This window comes from Gnatocerus cornutus, chromosome 7 (assembly GCF_029298725.1).
Source record: "Gnatocerus cornutus isolate USDA-ARS CGAHR chromosome 7, icGnaCorn1.1, whole genome shotgun sequence".
Classification (NCBI taxonomy): domain Eukaryota; kingdom Metazoa; phylum Arthropoda; class Insecta; order Coleoptera; family Tenebrionidae; genus Gnatocerus; species Gnatocerus cornutus.
This window is the reverse complement of record NC_142239.1, coordinates 9,699,851-9,721,490: the sequence shown is the minus strand read 5'-3', so window position 1 is coordinate 9,721,490 and position 21,640 is coordinate 9,699,851. Positions and strand designations below refer to the sequence as shown.

Sequence of the window (21,640 nt, the reverse complement as noted above, 5' to 3'; positions counted from 1 at the left end):
AAAGTAACTTTTTAAATTCAATTGCCTCTTGATTCTGAATCCAAAGCTCGTTTTGTTACATCAGGTCAGGACTCAGAAATAATTTTTTTTGTTTTGTTTTTTTAGTTTTGATAACTTGCAAAATCATGAAATTTTGTAAAAAGTATTTGTAAAGGTTATTAAACAAGCTGTTTGGTCAAAGATGTTCGTAATGGGTGAGTAATATTCATATTTCAACGGTCGAATCACTGAGATTCTTTGCTATTAAAACGAGTGAAAATGGTGGATGCGCCGGGATAAATTGTGAATTTCCACTGCTTCAATACAAATTTCGTCCAAAGTAATATTTTAAATAGAATTGCCTCTTGATTCTGAATCCAAAGCTCGTTTTGCTTCATCAGGTCAGGACTCAGAAATATTTTTTTTTGTTTTTTTTTTTTTTAGTTTTGATAACTTGCAAAATCATGAAATTTTGTAAAAAGTATTAACCTTCCCTACGAACTATAGAAGTTGCCAAGATATTGAGAAAAACTGATGCAATTTTCGAAAATCGACCGATTTTTAGATAATTTTAGATTTTTTTTGCATAGAACTTCTAAATTGGTACTTGGATTTTCTATTGTAATACGTCATTATAAAGCTTGAGATCTCTGCTTTCTAAAGCCGTGTTAAAGAAATTATTATCTTTTGCCCTTTTTAGGTATAATTATATACAGGGTCCGGCAACACTTGTGTCCACCCCCAAAATCGTCTTTAATTTTAAAGTTACAATTTTGAAAATTTGCATACGCTCATAGTTGACAAAGCTCTAGAAACTAACGCAAAAATTTGTTTTTTTATCACGGTTTGGTTGGCGTCGCGACGCCTAAGAAGTATAATTTTTAGCGATTTTTGAGTTTTTGCGGAAATATTCGCAAATTCATTTTTTTTCAACATAGCTGTGATACAAATATCTGAGCTTTTATTTTAAATCTAATGCAAATTGTGTTTAAAATTTGCGAAAAAAACTCTGTTTTATCAAGTTAGTCAAAATTCTGACAGCGCAGCGGCAAACTACGTTTACACCAACATTTCACAAGTCACTTCATTCACTCTTATAAAGGTTAATTTTGATTATCACGGGCATGTTGCACTTTATGGACACCAGAAATCGTTAATTAACATCGACAAAGCGACAATTTCACCAATTAAGACTTTCGTTACAATCTAAAGCGAGCCAAAAGATAGATGTCATTTGTGACACAAGATGTTAACAGATGGGTGTAAACGTAGTTCCCAATTTTGACGTAATGAAATTGGAAACTAACTTGATAAAACAGAATTTTTTTCTCAAATCTTGAAGACAATTTGCATTGACTCTAAAATAACAACTGAGATATTTTTAACACATTCATATTGAAAAAAAAATAAATTAGAGGTTAATGTCACAAACCGTCACAATTAACTAAAAATTTCATTTTCAAAGCGTCGCGACGCCAAAACTATCAGTGATAAAATACAAATTTTTGCGTCAGCTTGTAGAGCTTTGTCAACTGTGAGCGTATGCAAATTTTCAAAATTGTATCTTTCAAATCAAAGACGATTTTGCGGGTGGACACAAGTGTTGCCGGACCCTGTATAAACAATTTTCTAAAATGTCTTGCTTGTTCGAAAATTCTGTAATTTCTCACAGCGAATCAGTGTGAGTGTTAGAGACAAAAAAACTGAAAATTTTAAATGTTGTAACATTAAAAATATCCGAGCTTTATTACAATATTTTAAACAGTTCAGATTCGTTATTAAAATAAAAATAAAAAACTTTTTCGAATTTGCCGCTTTAAAAGGTCCACTAAAGTTCTCAATTTGGAGTCGGTTATAGTATATCCAGTGAGAGATTGGGAGATTTCGACAGTTGACATATAGGCTGGCAGCAAATTATGCTACAAAATACACTAAAAACACTAAATTCCTACGCGAAATGGGTTGACAAGATTGTCAGTGACTAGGGTTACTTTGTTATTTTAAATTTCGCGCGTAAATTTAGTGATTTTTCTGTCATTCAAACTCTCACTGTACGAACTTATATAGGTAGCTATAAAAGAACTCAAAGTAGGAAATTTTGTTTTTTAACAATTGGCAGAACTAATTAGTCTGACTGTCACCTGTTTCCTGTCAAGTTCTTGGTCAATTTGGATTTTACGATTCGTGTTTAATAAATTGCTGCGTGAATAAAAAATGTATCAATATAATTGAATTGTCCTTTGCGGCCAACAATAATTGTACCTAAATATAACAGATATGAATGCAGGTTGTGAGGTTAGGTTAAAATTCAGAGATAGTGAAACTCAATACATGTCAAATTTTAAATTGAATTTGAAAATCAAGTGGCAAGTCGTGGTTACAAAACCATTACCAATCGTGTAAAACGAAAAGAATTGGAAAATTTACATTTTTTATTAAAAAAGGGTGCAAATTCGAAAAAATAGTCTAAAGGACTTGTTTTATAAAGGCATTTTGTACACCGGGAACTCGTACACCAAATTGTCCATTATAAAACACGTTCTTTAATATACTATTAATTAGTCATAACTTGCTTATTGTTGACGTACCGGAATTTCGAGCACGGATTTGAAAATTCTACGTAAACTGACCTTTAACAACACAAGTTTGCTTCAAAATGAAACAAAATATTGATCAAAATATGTTTTTGGAGGTCAAAAAAATCATTTTTTTGTCGTTGCAATCGGATTTTTTAATTTTTTTCAAGAAATCAACCATCGAATTTGAGATACTTGAGTCAAACAGAAAGCGTGAAAAAAATCGTGGAAAACAAAATTTTTCCAAATATTTGACTTAGTTTTAAAGTAGCTTTGAAAATTTCGGAACTAAAAATTTACGATGCTAAAGTTTAATTGATCATAACTCAGTTATATGTTGTCGTTTGTGGATTTTGAGCCCGTATTTGGAATTTGCCTGAAATTCTGCATGAAATGAGTATACACAACTTAAATTTGTTCTAAAAATGAGCGCAATATCGACCGAAATAGATTTTTATAGAGAAAATCGAAAACGTATAAGATGAAATAAAATAGAAATAATTAAAACAGAATCTACGTCTAATAGAGTCGCAGGCAAATCATTTTAGACATTTTCAAAATTTGAGTATAATCTTACATGGACAATTCTAAAAGTAAGTTGGATTAAGCAATAATCCGGAATCAATTGGAATAATCCGGCTCAAAGAAAATAGAAATATTAAATTAAATTCAAACAGAATGTAATAATAATAAAACAGAAGTAGTCATTTTGGACCACTTTTTTTTAATCGCTTATACGCTTATATTCTAATACAAGAAGTATTTAGAAAACTATTAGTCTGTGGAATATTACATCCATTAGTTTGAAATATTATAGTGTGATTAATAAAATTATCCATTCTTTATTTATGACGAATAAAAACTTTTGGAGTTTACAACCCCCAAATTACAACAATAGTGGGTTGTACACTGAGGTGCGAAAATATTTGTTTTCAGGGCTGTGGCGAGGTCAGCCACTTTTTGAAGCCCGAGAAACCAGTTTCGCACCGTTGTTAACACAGTTTTTTTTATACTGCATTGTAAAGACCACGTTTTAAATATACAATAAAAATATTATTATTCAAAAATACTTTGCATTGTTATAAATAAAAATCACTATAATAATAGTGATCGTAAAACACTTATTTTTTTGAATGAACAGACTTATAAAATTGAAGAGCTCCAAATTTTAAATTATAACGCTCAAAAACTTTTGGAATTTAGGAATGAAAACTGTGATTGAAAAATGTTTATTCTCTGTTTGTACATTTCGAAATACTGAACATTTTTGCGTATTCGTCTACATTTCTTTAATTTATATATTTTAAGTGAAAAATTTGTTATTTTAATTTGTAATTATCTATTTTAATAAAGTTTGTTCTTTGTTTTTTGGCTTTGTTGTTTTAGTTTTTATGTTCTGGTCCACATTTACACTAAAAGTCAACAATCCCTGAACAAATATTTTTGTTTACAAATAATATTCTAAGTGTGTTCGACTTTTAACACAAAGTTCAAATTTCCAATGACTCCAATTTATTTTAATACTTTCCAAACATTGACACAGATAATACCGTGGGATTTGGGGATTTTTTAATTTTATATAGGGGATTTTACTTTACATGTGCCCAGGAACTTGTATTATATGGATGAATCAGAAATTTCAAGATTTTACATTAAAACTAAAACTAAATTAAATTTTTATTTTTGCACATTCAAATTTTGCATCTGACGCTGCAATTAACTGTAGCAAAAATCGAAAAGACGATCAAAAATTATGGACTATTAATTTTTATAATTTAGATATTTTTATTAAGAACAAACCAAAATTTTCTATGAATCTCTAAGTTTGATATTTCTTTCTAATTTCCATATTTACGGTAAAATATGAATGACCTGATAGTAACGCGCATTGATTTTTCATTAACGGGTTTCATGTCCTAAATTGATGACAGATTAAAAGCAACATTAGTATAGGTTAAGCAAAAATAAATCGATTTTATTTATATACATTTATAACCTCTGTTTCACTAAAATAGTGTATTAAAGAACGTGTTTTATAATGGCCAATTTGGCCAATGCCATTATAAAACAAGTCCTTTATACTATTTTTTCAAATTTGCACCCTTTTTTAATAAAAAAACAATAGAATTTTCCAGTTCTAAGAGTTTTCGTGTTGCACGATTGGTACTGGTTTTGTAACCACGACTTGCCACTTGATTTTCAAATTCAATTTAAAATTTGACATTTATTGAGTTTGACTCTCACTGAATTTTAACCTAACCTCACAACCTGCATTCACATCTATTATATTTAGGTACAATTATTGTTATTTATATTGATAATTTTTTTATTCACGCAGCAATTTATTAAACACGAATTGTAAATGGTGAAATTGACAGGAAACAGGTGACAGCCAGACTAATTAGTTCTGCCAACTCTTTAAAAACAAAATTTCCCACTTTGAGTTCTCATTAAACTCATTAAAAAGTTAAGTTGGCAGCAGCTCCTAGTGATTTTTATTGGTAGCATTTGGCAGCAAGAGCATTTGACCTTGAGGCAACTATCGCATGCGTAGAAGCTAATCGTCTTGCACAACATTGCCAAAACTTGTTAAATCGCTATTAAAAACTTCGTGTAGCAACGAATGTTGAATTAGTTATTTATTAATATACTCTACTTTGACAACGTGTTAACCTCAAAAATCGCTACATTCAATTTTCCCCCCAGTTTTTTCCCTAAAGATTTGAAAGCCTGATTTACACCCAAACATTTTCAAAAATTTACACAGGAGAGTGGACAGATAGCAAACGACTACTCTAATGGACCTATTAAAGCGGCAAATTCAAAAAAATTAATTTTTAAACTTTCCTTAATTTTACAATTAATAAAACAATTAATATATTTGTGTTGTTTTTGTGGAAAGGGAGCAATCCTAAAAAACAACCAAAAGTGGGCTTCTATCATAACAAACCTTGTCAATTAATGTCTATTTAATTTATTCCTTATTCGATTCAATATCAATGAAATATCCAGGACAAAAATAACCAACAAAAATTAGGTTTATTACCTATGTACATAATAAATTATTTGGTTGTCTGTGCACATTAGATGTATGAAATCAATTTTTATGGTTTTAACCACAAAAAGGAAAATAATAGATCTAAACATTTAAATAGACACAATACGTCAGTAGCCATATCATAGATAATCAAGGAAATGCTTACTGAATAATTCTATGGCACAAATAAAATATTGTATTCAGGTAAGTCAACCCAAATAATTATTTATCATTAAAAAGTTAAGTTGGCAGCAGTCCCTAGTGATTTTTATCCGTAACAGTTGGCAGCGAAGCGTTTGACCTTGACGCAACTGTCGCATGCGTAGAAGCTAATCGTCTTACGCAAGATTGCCAAAACTTGTTAAATATCTTTTTTTTGCAACAAATGTTTGATTAATTTGTGATTAATACACTCAACTTTGACAACGTGTTAACCTCAAAAATCGCTACCTTCAATTTTCCCCTAATTTTCTCCCTAAAGCATTGAGAGCCTGATTTACACCTAAGATAGAAATGAGCTGGACTTTAAATGCTATTTAAAGAACATTTTTTAAAACTAAGTTAGCAACAAAACGAACTATACTTTTTCTACGACTCTACGAATAACTTGACGTTTGACTGACATTTCTGCTGATATTTGGTAACACTGTGTGGCAAAATTTTAGAAAAATAAATTCATTTGTTTCTCGCTTTAAAATAATAAGAATTATATTCATAAATTAGAACAAAAGTGTTAAAAATACAATAAACTATTAAATAAAATGCGGTTTTACCTTAAAAATTCAGAGTACAATTTTTGTTATTTTGCTTCTTGTTAGCAAATGGAAAATAACAGCAACCCAAAATAACAGTTAGTGAAAAAAAATCTTGAAGTTCTCCAAATGCTGGGATTTTATTATTTTATTAATATTTTGAGTTTTACTTATTTAATTGTTATACAGGGTCCAGCAACACTTGAGTCCACCCCCAAAATCGTCTTTAATTTTAAAGATTTTGAAAATTTGACGCTCACAGTTGACAAAGCTCTAGAAGCTGACACAAAAATTTGTTTTTTATCACTGATAGTTTTCGCGTCGCGACGCCTTAAAAATGTAATTTTAGTAAATTTTGAGGGTTTGTGATATCAACCCCTAATTTAATTTTTTTTCAATATAAATGTGTTAAAAATATCTTAGTTGTCATTTTGGATTCCATGCAAACTGTCTTCAAAACTTGAGAAAAAAGTTCTGTTTTATCAAGTTAGTTTCCAATTTCATTGCGTCAAAATTGGGAACTACGTTTACACCCAAATGTCATCGATCCTTTGGTTCGCTTATTTGGTGAAATTGTCGCTTTGTCGATGTTAATTAACAATTTCTAGTGTCCATAAAATGCAACAAGCCCGTGTTAATCAAAATTAACCTTTATAAGAGTGAATGAAGTGACTTGTGAAATTGTGGTGTAAACGTAGTTTCCCACTGCGCTGTCATAATTTTGAAAACTAACTTGATAAAACAGCGTTTTTTTCGCAAATTTTACATTGAATTTGCGAATATTTCCGCAAAAACTCAAAAATTGCTAAAAAATTTACTTCTTAGGCGTCGCGACGCCAACCAAACCGTCATAAAAACCAACATTTTTGCGTCAGATTCTAGAGCTTTGTCAACTATGTTTTATTATAACCTAATCCAGGCCAAAAATTAAACTTTTGAACTACTAATCGAACGTTATTTTAACTACCTGAATATTTATTACCTAAAGTGCGGCTTATTGATATCAGTCCACTCTCCTGTGTAAATTTCTGAAAATTCTTGGTTGTAAATCGGACTTTCAATTCTTTAGGGTGAAAATTAGGGGAAAATTGAATGTAGTGATTTTTGAGGTTAACACGTTGTCAAAGTTGAGTGTAACAATTAATGTTTAATTAAAAATTTGCTGCAAAAGAAAGATTAATAATCTCAAGGACAAATCAGCCAATTAAACTAAACCTAACTAAACTACATTTTTCCTGCGGCGGATTGTCCGATTTACACCATGTTAGAAAAGCACTCAAATTTGATTTTAAGATTTACACTCAAATTAAGCGAATCTCTCATCTAATGGACCAGAAAAGTCACATTTGGGTTGGCGGACAGTGAGGCCAAATACAGTCGTTTCAGGTTGCAAGTGTCAATTTTTAGTCATTTCTTTACTTAAGATTGGCATCTTGATGAAATCACTCAGTAATTTTAAATTTCAAGGTTGGCATTATTGCTCCTTGGAATTTGACATTTGGCAATTTTGACATGAAATTTGGTGTGTTTAAGTGTTTAGATTACGTGTTTAATTAGTGCGAGCCCTTAAACATGTGCAAGTGAAGCGACTGCTGTTCAAAAACGGTAACAAACAAATTGAATTTTGACACTTTACATTGACAAAACTTTCACGATCGTCTTTTGTACCCCAAAAGCCAACTAAAGTCCAGCTCATTGCTGTCAGTCCACTCTCCTGTGTAAATTTTCGACAATTTTTGGGTGTAAATCAGGCTTTCAGATCTTTAGGGAGAAAATTAGGGGAAAATTGAATGTAGCGATTTTTGAGGTTAACACGTCAAAGTTGAGTGTATTAATCAATAAATAATTAAACAATTGTTGCAACAGGAAGTTTTTAATACAGATTTAACAAGTTTTAGTTTACAGTTTACAGTTAGATCAAGGTCAAACGCTATTATTGATAAAAATCGTTAGGGGCTGCTGCCAACTTAACTTTTTAATGAGTGGACCGATAGTAAAGTCCGTTTTTTTTAAACTACCAACACCGTAATCTTCTCCTGCATTACAACCGGCAACGTTGCCTAGGGAGATTTTTGGTGAGAAAATGGTTGCCAAATTTTTGACATTTCTGAAAATTAGGCAGGATTTCCGTTAAAAACGTTTCTTTGACAGCCTGTTGGATTGCAAATCAAAGGATTTAATAGTGAAAAGACTCGGCACAGCCTGAAAGCCCGTTTTGTGTAGTCAAATTGTCAATTAGGCACCTAACCTATTTGACTTTATCACCAAAAAGTCACCATCGACGATGTTGCCGGTTGTAAAGTGCTTGGTGGTTTTTTAATAAAGAAAACGGACTTTATTTTATTATAACTTAATCCAGGCCAAAAATTAAACTTTTGAACTACTAATATGACGTTATTTTAACTACCTGAATATTTATTACCTACAAGGGATAATGTGTATCTACAATGTAAAGATGTTTTGTACATTGCAAATGCGTTTAAAAGTAAAAGAATTTAAGCAAACCACTGTATAATTAGTCTACAACTGTGAGAGTGCATCAATGTCATTTTTTTCTTTTGTTTTATTAATGTCAATGTTGAGCCTACAAAATTATTATTATGCCTACTTTCACAGCTTGTTTTACACAGCTCAATTTTTGAAAAAATGTGGTCCAAGACATTTACTTTTCTTTAATAATTTTTAATAAATGTAAGCACAACTGATTTATTTACATACTCTCAATTTCTATTTATAAAGTATTGACTTAAAAGTTTGAACTTTATAACTCCAATTTGCTCTTTGCTTTTCTTAGAATAATTTTATTTCAGTTTGTTCACATCGATGAAACTAAATTTAGTCGAAGCTAAGATCAATTTATTTACCTAAAACGATTCGACTTCTTTGCCACAAAAGTTTGCTTATTACTTATTTATCATCACCTCGAAGAGTAAAAATCGTTTCCACCATATTTCCACCCAATTTCTTTTGATTTTAAACAACTTGTTGTATTGCCATCCCTTTAAAAATGTATAAATGAATTATATTGCGAAAGGTCAATGTTGAACTTATCTGTAGATTCCATGTTTTTACCAGTAATTTCTTTAGTTGTGCTAAACCATGTAATTTTTCTTTATCACGCGATGAGTTTGGTTCAAGGCGAATTATCTTTTTATTAACCTACATTTTCCGGTTTTAAACACTGACGTGTGCGTGCTCAAAATTTCATTTGTGCATTTTTTTCATTTTCGATTTCTTAAAAAATAAGAGTATTAATCAAGCACGAAGAGAATTCTGCATTGTTTATTCATGCAGGAAGGCACAAATAGAAATTGATTATAATTTGAGTCGATGATTTTGTTGAAAAGTGCTCGTTAAATACCTGCGATGATTGAAATGTCGATATTGAACTTGACGTAAGATAAATTTTGAAATAATAATGAAGTTTAAAATATGCACTTCTTATAAAATGACGGTGCCATTGTCAACTGACCTTGGCGTTCATTTCGTTTAATTTATTATAAAGTGCAAGGTTTATCGGTTTTTAGAAAATTATTATGTGATTTACTAAGGACGATTTATTGGGGTCACCTAAACCTTTCATATCTTTGTTATTTGAAAACTATTTTAAATGAAGCGTATTGAATGCGTGAGGCTTAATTAAATCAGTTCAATGTTAAAAATGCAATTTTTGCAATGTTTAGAATGCGCAAATTTATTTTTTTTAATACTCAGTTTACGCAGAATTTTACGCTGATTCCAAATCCGGGCCCAAAATCCACAAACTACAACAAGTAACTGAGTTATGACTCGCATCGTGAATTTTTAGTTTTTAGGTTTGTTTAATTAGCCATACCTTGGTTATTTGTTGACGTACTGGAATTTTGAACACGAATTTGGATTCAGCGCAAAATTCTGCGTAAAATGAGCACCAATAATGTAACTTTGCTTTACTAAAAACTAGATATTATTGACCGAAATAGGTTTTCAGGTCATTTTGGGGTGATTTTCAAGGAACTTTTTCAGGGCAAAAATGAAGTTAAGTTTGATATCAATCGAAAAAACAGCCCCAATTTTTTTTCAATAAAATATAATTTTTTAATTCCGCAAAATAAATTTGAATTGAGCGTGAAATTCTGAGTAAAATGAGTGTGAACAACGCAAGTTCCTTTTTCTTGTTCTAAAATTCTGTAATTTAGAACAATTAACAAAAGTGTCAGCGATATTTAAATTGCCAATTTTGAATTAATAGTATATTATGAAACGCGTTTAATTTAATAGAAAATCGGAGAAAATTATAGTTTTAGCAAATTTAATAATAATTAATATCAATTGAAAAAACAGCTTGAAATCAATCTAAATTTCAGATTTCACAAATTTCAGACACGACAATTTTTTTACGAAAAGCGGTCAAAAAACGAAAAATTTAATTTTTTTGTCGTTTTTAAATAAAATTAAACATCGAATTTTAGGTACCTAAGAGGCAAACAAAAAGCGCGAAAAAAAATCGTGACAAAGCCAGAATTTTTCTATCTGACTTAGTTTCAAAAAAGCATTGAAATTTCGAAACTAAAAATTCAAAATGCAAAAGTTTAATTGGCCATAACTCAGTTACATCTCGTCGTTTGTGAATTTTGAGCCCTTATTTGGAATTTCCGTGGAATTCTGCGTGAAACGAGTAGATAGATTTAGAGAGGTTTATTCCAAAAAAAAAAAAATTCTCGAATTCCAAAAAAATCTAAAAACGGATTCTTTATAATCAAAATGCGAAAAAATCAATGGCAATCGCATCTTTCTAGTTCTCATAGTTTCTGAGATATTTTCAAATCTTCAGAATTGTGGCTTTCTGGTGCCAAGTCGAAATTTTAATCGACCCTAACTCACTTATTTCTTGAGGTGCGGGAATTTTGAACACGGATTTGGATTCAGCGCGAAATTCTGCGTAAAATGAGCACCAATAATGTAACTGCTTTACTAATAAACTAGATATTATTGACCGAAATAGGTTTTCAGGTCATTTTGGGGTGATTTTCAAGGAACTTTTTCAGGGCAAAAATGAAGTTAAGTTTGATATCAATCGAAAAAATTGCACAATTTTTTTTTTCAAAAAAATATAATTTTTTAATTCTGTAAAATAAATTTGAATTCAGCGTGAAATTTTGGGTAAAATGAGTTTGAACAACGCAAGTTTCTTTTTCTTGTTCTAAAATTCTGCAATTTAGAACAATTATTAAAAGTGTCAACGATATTTGAATTGCCAATTTTGAATTAATAGTATATTATGAAACGCGTTTAATTTAATAGAAAATCGGAGAAAATTTTAGGTAGTTTTCAGAAAAAAACTTTCTAAAAATTGTATTTTTTGTTCTAAAGTTTTGTAGTTTAGCCCAGTTGTTAGACTAATTAAAAGTAGTAAAATCTGTAAATTTATTTGTTTTGTTTAAAACTGCAAAGTTACAGAAATTATAATAGAAAATGAAAAAAAAAATTGTTCGTTTTAAGAATAAAATTTTCTAAAAATTGTATTTTTGCTTGAAAATTTTGTAGTTTAGCCCAGTTAATAAACTAGTTAAAAGTAGTAAATCCTTTACATTTTTCTGTTTTATGTTCAAAACTAAAAAAGTTACGGAATTTAATAGAAAATGGAACAAAATTTTAGTTCGTCGTCAGAATAAAAATTTCTAAAAACTCTATTTTTTGCTCTAAAATTTGGTACTTTAGCAATGTTGATAATCTGGTTAAAAGCAGTAAACCCTACAAATTTAATTGTTTGATGGATAAAACTGCCAAAGTTACAGAATTTAATAGAAAATTTAAGAAAATTTTAGTTCGTCTTTAGAATAAAAATTTCTAAAAACTATATTCATTGCTCTAAAATTTTGTAGTTTAGCCCAGTTGATAAACTAGTCAAAAATAGTGAATCTTTCAAATTTTACTGTTTTATGTTCAAAACTGAAAAAGTTAGGAAATTTAATAGAAAATCGGAGAAAATTTTAGTTCGTCTTCAGAATAAGAATTTCTAAAAACTCAATTTTTTCTCTAAAATTTTGTAGTTTAGCAGTCAATAAACTAGTCGAAAGTGGTAAAACTCTCAAATTTTACGGATTTATAATTAAAACTGCCAAAGCTACAGAATAAAAGAATACAAACTTTTTTTCCAAATTCCAAAGCCTCCTTGACGTAAAATTTACACTACTCCTTGATAGCAATCAACCCCAACTCTCTCATTTTAAACGCGTTTCATAATAAACATTTTGCATTATAAACAAGTATCATACGCTAGTTTTTCTATTTCGCCTTATTTTGAACGAGAAAACTTGATTTCGAAATCTAGGGAATTTTAGGGTAGTTGGCAATAGCAAAATGTTCGGGAAAAAAATTCGAAGTAGCCAAATCCAATTTCAGTCAGTTTGACAGGTGTGGCGTTTTGAGGTTACCGGAGCGCAAGGGAGCCAAGAGAGCGAAAATGTTGATCATGATCATGATGGTTCTCTTGCATCCAAAGAGTTTTTCTCCTTTGAATTATTAAGCCAAGTACAACAAGAAATAATAGTGTATTGATCGATTTATCATAGTTTATCAAAACCAAAATCTAAATTGTCAACGTTGACGGCAGGTTGACGGTTTGACTGCTGCCAACCTAAGAAAAATATATGTTCCTGGAAATATTGGCACGGGATTGGTCCATTACGATACCGAAATACGCTCATTACGAACGCGAAATAGAAAAAAATACTTTTCCGAATTTGCCGCTTTAATAAGTCCATTAAAGTACTCAATTTGGAGTCGTTTATAGGTATCCATAAGAGAACTCAAAGTAGGAAATTTTGTTTTTAAAGAGTTGGCAGAACTAATTAGTCTGGCTGTCACTAGTTTCCTGTCAAGTTCTTGGCCAATTTCGCGGATTTTACGATTCGTGTTTAATAAATTGCTGCGTTAATTTGAATTGTCTGCGGCCACCAATAATTGTACCTAAATATAATAGATGTGAATACAGGTTGTGAGGTTAGGTTAAAATTCAGTGACAGTGAAACTCAATAAACGTCAAATTTTAAAGTGGCAAGTCGTGGTTACAATATGAAACGCTTCGAATTTTCTAGATTTTTGCATTGTAATTTGGTAGGTACAACAAAACTGCCCTCATTAAAAAAAAATGAGTTGGTACCATTGCCTCCCCAGAAATTGACATTTGGTAATTTTGAAATTTTTTTTCTAGGTACAACGGCACAGTGTTTGCCTATGGCGCCACCGGTGCCGGCAAAACCCATACCATGGTCGGTGACTCATCCCAACCAGGAATCATGGTGCGTGCCTTGAACGATATCTTCGAAACAGTCAAAGGCAAGGAGGATCAATATTCAGTAAGTATAAGCGAAATTCGCCAAAATTGCAACGCACGAGATGGGATTGATTTTCCCGAAATACCATGGTGGGTGTGAATGCTAGACCATCTAAAAATAAAAGTGGAGTGGTGTGACTTTCTGGGGATGTAAATTCGGGGGGTTGAAAATGTCTCCATGAATACCATATGAAGACAGACGTAATGGGCATTGGCACGCACCCCTGCTACATTATTAATAGGAATTTTTTCTAATGCTTCTATTGATTGCTACTTAAATAATTGATAAATGAGTAATGGAATAAGCTGCTATAGTTGATTGTTCACTGCCATTACTTTGCCAGCTGATGCACTTTCAATATTATTAGACTTCCAAAAGATAGACCAGGGTTGATAATTTTTGAAACCAAAAAAAATCGTAGTAGAATGAAACCTATTGGAAAATGTTGAAAATATTACAAAAATGAAAAGAAAAATAAATTACGGTCGATTCGAGATCGGGAAGTGGGAGAGGGTGGGTTTTTAAGGGTTAAAATCGGTTTATCTCGATTTCCGGCAAAACTACAAGTCTTATGGAAAAAAGTTAAATGGCAAAGTTGTAGGTAATAAAAAGATCTACAACTTTTGTATTTACACTTTTTTCTCATAACCTCAAAATTTACATGAAAAACTCAAAAAACACGTTTTTGGTTTTTTATTTTTGTTTTACAAATTTTTTTTTTTTTATGAAATTTGGTGAGAACTTACCTTTGTATATACCAAATACACAAGAATTTTTTCGTTGAAATCTCTACTTTCTGATAGTGTAATAAAAAATATTATGGAAAATATTTTCAAAAAATTTAAAAAACGAAAAAAAATCGAATTAAAAAATTATTTTTCTCTCATTATGTACAATTTTGAGCTATTTATTAATATTAACACTGTAATTACTTACTTAGCGTTTGATTCTATGTTACATTGATAAACAAAAAAAATTTCAATCCATCAAACATTAAGATTGCAAAATAAAACATGGGAAAATTGTTGTTAAAAATATTCAAGATAGGATTTAAAGGGAATTTTATCTAAAAAATGAGGATGTTATAATTTTTTTTTCAGTAAAAAAGCTGGTTTATTACAGTTTTATTATATTTTTGTCATAAACAAAATCTCATACTATATAAATGTTCGTTCGGAATTTTTTTTAGTTCAATAATTTCTGTCTCTTTGATGGTATTCCTTCGTCGTTTTCTGATTCTAGCAATGAAATTTCGGGAGGTTTTTAATCTAGACTTATTTATTAATTGTGCCAAATTACAAAATTATCGATCAAAATAAACACATTTCGAAATTTTTTAAATTGATGATGGAACTAGAAATTTTTGAAAAAATATGTTAATGCTTGTAACTCTAACAATTTTAATGCCAAAGCAATCAAATTTGGCAAAGTTACTAATTTGGACTTGGTTACTAACCATACGAAACTTTAAAGTTATGCAGCAAAAGATACTGAATTTGAAATTTTTTTCTAATTTTTTTGAATGGACCAAAAACTAAAAATTATTTATTAAGGGTTTTATCTCGGTCAGTTTTAACGCCAAACAATAAAATTTGAGGAAGTTACTAACTTAGACTTATTTATTAACTGTGCTAAATTGCAAAAATATAAACCAAGAAAGTCAAATTTTGGAATTTTTTATTTTGAAAAAGAACCAAAAACTTTTGGAAAAAATATATGGGTCTATTTTAATGACAAAACAATGAAATTTAGCAAGGCTATTATTTCAGATTTAATTACTAAATATGCCAAATTTCAAAATTATACAGCAAAAGGTGCTAATTTTGGAAAATTTAATTTTTTGATTGAACCGAAATCTGAAAGAATTGTCTAATAAGGGCTGCATCTCTAACAATTTTAATGCCAAAGCAATCAAATTTGGCAAAATTACTACTTTGAACTTAATTACTAAGTCTGCTAAATTCCAGAATTCTACAGCAAAACGTACTAATTTTGGCAAATTTAATTTTTTTTATTAAACCGTTAACTGTTTAAATTATATGTATTAAGGGCTGTATTTTTAACAAACATGAAAATTGAGGAGATTACTAATTTAGACGTACAGTAATTAATATACAATTAACTGCGAAAAAAATGCTATTACAGATCAAAAATGTCAAATTTTGGATTTTTTTATTTTGGGAATAAACTATAAACTTTTGGAAAAAATATGTTAAAACTGTAACTCTGTTAATTTAAATGCCAGAGCAATCAAATTGTAGATGTTTTATCAAATATACACATTATTAACTTAGTTGTTTGTTAATTAAAGTAGTATCTTTTGATTGAAAATTTTTTTGTTAATCAAAATCATTAGAATCATACGCTAATTGAGTAATTACAGTGTTAATATTAATAAATAGCTCAAAATTGTACATAATGATAGAAAAATAATTTTTCGATTCGAGTTTTTTTCGTTTTTTAAATTTTTTGAAAATATTTTCCATAGTGACGTATATTTTTTATTACACTATCAGAAAGTAGAGATTTCAAAGAATAAAAAGCCCACCAACTTTTTTAAAAAAGCTGATATTTTGACGCGTCAATTTTCGATTGAAAATTAGGTTGCTTTTTCGGTATTAAATAAAAATAAGGAGAAAAAATGAATTTTTCAAATCCAAAAAATTCTTGTGTATTTGGTATGTACAAAGGTAAGTTCTCACCAAATTTCATAAAAAAAAAATTTTTGTAAAAGACAAAAATAAAAAACCAAAAACGTGGTTTTTTGAGTTTTTCATGTAAATTTTGAGGTTATGAGAAAAAAGTGTAAATACAAAAGTTGTAGATCTTTTTATTACCTACAACTTTGCCATTTAACTTTTTTCCATAAGACTTGTAGTTTTGCCGGAAATCGAGATAAACCGATTTTAACCCTTAAAAACCCACCCTTTCCCACTTCCCGATCTCGAATCGACCGTAATTTATTTTTCCTTTCATTTTTGTAATATTCTCAACATTTTCCAATAGGTTTCATTCTACTACGATTTTTTTGCACTTTTTACCTTTTTTGAAGGCTTCGACACTGGTCTAAGAGTCATTATAGCAATTTATTATTAAAATACCATATTTTGTCGAAGTGTGACCACACAATGGTACAGAATTTGAATTTGAAAGACTGCCACCTGTTCATACCAAGAAAACTGACAGCTACCATTAATCATCGACACAATACTCTCATGAAGTTGTAACTTAAGTCCTTGAACTGATCGAAGGTCCTTCAAGTTTTGTTTACGTCAAAACACCGATTCGTTTCGACGCTAATCTGCAAAATTCTTGTAAATAAATAACTTTAGGTGTTTCCGTTGATAATGTCACATGGAGTGGCGTGACCATTGACTATTTTGTTTGTTATTGAAGTGTCGGAAGAGAAAATGAGAGAGTTGGGGTTGATTGCTATCAAGGAGTAGTGTAAATTTTACGTCAAGGGGGCTTTGGAGTTTGAAAAAAAATGTTTTTATTCTGTAACTTTGGCAGTTTTAATTATAATTCTGTAAAATTTGAGAGTTTTAGCACTTTCGACTAGTTTATTGACTGCTAAACTACAAAATTGTAGAGCAAAAAATATTCTGAAGACGAACTAAAATTTTCTCCCATTTTCAATTAAATTCTGCAATTTTGGCAGTTTTATCCATCAAACAATTAAATTTGCAGAGTTTACTACTTTTAATTAGTTTATCAACTGGGCTAAACTACAAAATTTTCAAGCAAAATATACAACTTTTAGAAATTTTTATTCTGAAAACTAATTAAAGTTTTGTTCCATTTTCTATTAAATTCCCTAACTTTTTCAGATTCGAACATAAAACAGTAAAATTTGAAAGATTCTTTATTTTTGACTAGTTTATCAACTGGGTTAAATTACAAAATTTTAGAGCAAAAAATAGAATTTTTAGAAATTTTTATTCTGACGACAAACTAAAATTTTGTTCCATTTTCTATTAAATTCCGAAACTTTTTTACTTTTGAATATAAAACAGAAAAATTTAAAGGATTTACTACTTTTAACTAGTTTATCAACTGAGCTAAACTATAAAATTGTCAAGCACAAAACACAATTTTTAGAAATTACTCTAAAGACGAACTAAATTTTTTTCATTTTCTACTCTAAGTTTTGTAACTTTGCAGCCTTAACAATAAAACAAATAAGTTTATCAACACTGCTAAAGTATAAAGTTTTAGAGCAAACAAATTTTGGATATTTGTATTCTGAAAACTAACTAAAATTTTCTCCGATTTTCTATTAAATTCCCTAACTTTTTCAATTTAGAACATAAAACAGTAAAATTTGAAAGATTTACTATTTTTGACTAGTTTATCAACTGGGCGACACTACAAAATTTTTAATCAAAAAATACAAATTTTGGATATTTTTATTCTGAAAACTAACTAAAATTTTCTCCGATTTTTTATTAAATTCCCTAACTTTTTCAGTTCTGAACATAAAATAGAAAAATTTAAAGGATTTACTACTTTTAACTAGTTTATCAACTGGGCTAAACTACAAAATTTTAGAGCAAAAAATATAGTTTTTAAAAATTTTTATTCTGAAGAACTCAAGTTTTCTTCCATTTTCTATTAAATTCTGTAACTTTGGCAGTTTTATCCTTCAAACAATTAAATTTGCAGGGTTTACTACTTTTAACTAGTTTGTCAACATTGCTAAAGTACAAAATTTTAGAGCAAAAAATAAAGTTTTTAGAAATTTTTAAAGACGAACTAAAATTTTCTCCCATTTTCTATTAAATTCTGTAACTTTAGCAGTTTTATCCATCAAACAATTAAATTTGCAGAGTTTACTACTTTTAACTAGTTTATTAACTGGGCTAAACTACAAAATTTTTAAGCAAAAAATACAATTTTTAGAAATTTTTATTCTGAAAACTAACTAATATTTTCTCCGATTTCCTATTAAATTCCCTAACTTTTTCAGTTTTGAACATAAAACAGTAAAATTTGAAAGATTCATTTTTTTGGACAATTTTTACAACTGGGCTAAACTACAAAATTTTAGAGCAATGAATATAGTTTTTAGAAATTTTTATTCTAAAGACGAACTAAAATTTCCTCCCATTTGCTTAAATTCCATAACATTGGCAGTTTTAATAATAAAACAGTAAAATTTGGAAGCATTACTACTTTTGATTAGTTTATCATCGACTGTGATATACTACAGAATTTTAGAAGAATTTCCAAATAAAATTGTTCAAAATTCTGTTTGACTTGTGCAATAATTTAATAAAATGAGGAAAAAATTAAACTTACTGCAGTGAAACGAATGTATTTAATTCCTTATAAAAAATAATAAAAATTAAAAATAATCATAAATAAATACAATAAAAACCGCCAAAAACATCCAACAAAATGGAGTTTACCACTCTCTTCTGTTAATAACGCCTTCTAGCTCTCACTCTTTCCGAAAGCAATTGCAGTAGTCTTTTTCGCATTTGGTACAATTGAGGCTAACAAATTCATCGTTAAAATCTTTGAATTCATTTGCCACGTCTTCCTCAATTAAATTGCAAGGTTTTTCCGAACACCCCTTTATGATTGCATTAACCGAATCTAAAACGAAATCAACGTCATATAAAAATCCAATTTCACTTTTTAACCAGCTTTTACTTAACGTAGCGTTCAGGACAAAGCAGCGCAAATTGCCACCTTCTATATTTTCGATGCAATCTGAATTGATATTTCGGAGTTCTCCAGTTAAACCAAAACGCGCTATGTCAGTAACGGCACATTTGAGGCCATAAACTGCAACCATAAAGATCAAAAAAGTGGATATAAAAGAAATTTCTTACTGCCGGCCACGCCAAGGAGGAAGAAGATGGAAATTGAAAGCTTCATTTTGACACTGGCGTTGCGTTGCCACGATTTTTTTTAAATCTTAATAGTTATTTCTATAACAAGAGGGTTATAGTGGTGATTACAAATCGTTTTTCTCGCGATTTTTTACGTTGGAAATTACATAGTTCGAATTCGAAATTTTCATTTTACAACGGAGAAGTTAGCTGCCTTTCAGTCTTTATCTCGCTTATCTATGAAACAATCTTAACGTATTGGCACTTATTTTACGCAGAATTTGGCGTGGATTCCAAAAAGGTAAGATTCGTTAAGATCGGTCTAGAAATAACTGAGTTATGAGCGATCAAAAATTAGAATATTGGATTTTGAGTTGGAAAAATTTCAAATCTCGATAAATATTTTAAGAAATAGTTTGCGCCATCGTTTTTCTTGGCTCGTTCTACTTTGGAAGGATTTACTACTTTTAACTAGGTTATCAACTGGGCTAAACTAGAAAATTTTAAAGCAAAAAATACAATTTTGAGAAATTTGTATTCTGAAAACTAACTAAAATTTTCTCTGGTTTTCTATTAAATTCCCTAACTTTTTCACTTTTGAACATAAAATAGTAAAATTTGAAAGATTCACTATTTTTGACTAGTTCATCAACTGGGCTAAACTACAAAATTTTAGAGCAAAAAAAATAGTTTTTAGAAATTTTTATTCTGAAGGCGAACTAAAATTTTCTCCCATTTTCTATTAAATTCTGTATCTTTGGCAGTTTTATCCATCAAACAATTTAATTTGCAGAGTTTACTCCTTTTAACTAGTTTATCAACATTGCTAAAGTACAAAATTTTAGAGCAAAAAATAGAGTTTTTAGAAATTTTTATTTTGACGACGAATTAAAATTTTGTTCCATTTTCTATTAAATTCCATAACTTTTTCAGTTTTGAACATAAAACAGAAAAATTTAAAAGATTTACAACTTTTAACTAGTTTATCAACTGGGCTAAACCACAACATTTTCAAGCAAAAAACACAATTTTTAGAAAATTTTATTCTAAAGACGAATTTTTTTTTTTCCATTTTCTATTATAAGTTCTGTAACTTTGCAGTTTTAACAACAAAACAACTAAATTTACAGAATTTACTACTTTTGATTAGTCTATCAACTGGGCTAAACTACAAAATTTTAAAACAAAAAAATACAATTTTTAGAAATTTGTATTCTGAAAACTAACTAAAATTTTCTCCGATTTTCTATTAAATTCCCTAACTTTTTCACTTTTGAACATAAAATAGTAAAATTTGAAAGATTCACTATTTTTGACTAGTTCATCAACTGGGCTAAACTACAAAATTTTAGAGCAAAAAAAATAGTTTTTAGAAATTTTTATTCTGAAGGCGAACTAAAATTTTCTCCCATTTTCTATTAAATTCTGTATCTTTGGCAGTTTTATCCATCAAACAATTTAATTTGCAGAGTTTACTCCTTTTAACTAGTTTATCAACATTGCTAAAGTACAAAATTTTAGAGCAAAAAATAGAGTTTTTAGAAATTTTTATTTTGACGACGAATTAAAATTTTGTTCCATTTTCTATTAAATTCCATAACTTTTTCAGTTTTGAACATAAAACAGAAAAATTTAAAAGATTTACAACTTTTAACTGGTTTATCAACTGGGCTAAACCACAACATTTTCAAGCAAAAAACACAATTTTTAGAAAATTTTATTCTAAAGACGAATTAAATTTTTTTCCATTTTCTATTATAAGTTCTGTAACTTTGCAGTTTTAACAACAAAACAACTAAATTTACAGAATTTACCACTTTTGATTAGTCTATCAACTGGGCTAAACTACAAAATTTTAAAACAAAAAAATACAATTTTTAGAAATTCGTATTCTGAAAACTAACTAAAATTTTCTCCGATTTTCTATTAAATTCCCTAACTTTTTCACTTTTGAACATAAAATAGTAAAATTTGAAAGATTCACTATTTTTGACTAGTTCATCAACTGGGCTAAACTACAAAATTTTAGAGCAAAAAAAATAGTTTTTAGAAATTTTTATTCTGAAGGCGAACTAAAATTTTCTCCCATTTTCTATTAAATTCTGTATCTTTGGCAGTTTTATCCATCAAACAATTT

General features: G+C 29.3%; 1 protein-coding gene across 3 annotated transcripts in view; it reads left to right on the top strand.

Moving 5' to 3' along the window:
* The window catches only part of LOC148170770 (kinesin-like protein KIF19), a 43,331-nt gene that overhangs the window by 1,577 nt on the left and 20,114 nt on the right, over window positions 1-21,640 (top strand). For 2 of the 3 annotated variants that reach the window (XM_088041770.1, XM_088041769.1), the window contains exon 3: window positions 13,540-13,684. In XM_088041770.1, the coding sequence (XP_087897896.1) occupies window positions 13,540-13,684 (145 nt within the window). Of the gene's footprint in view, window positions 1-13,347; window positions 13,443-13,539; window positions 13,685-21,640 lie in introns of those variants that run through there. The other variant, XM_088041771.1, reaches the window with a different exon arrangement.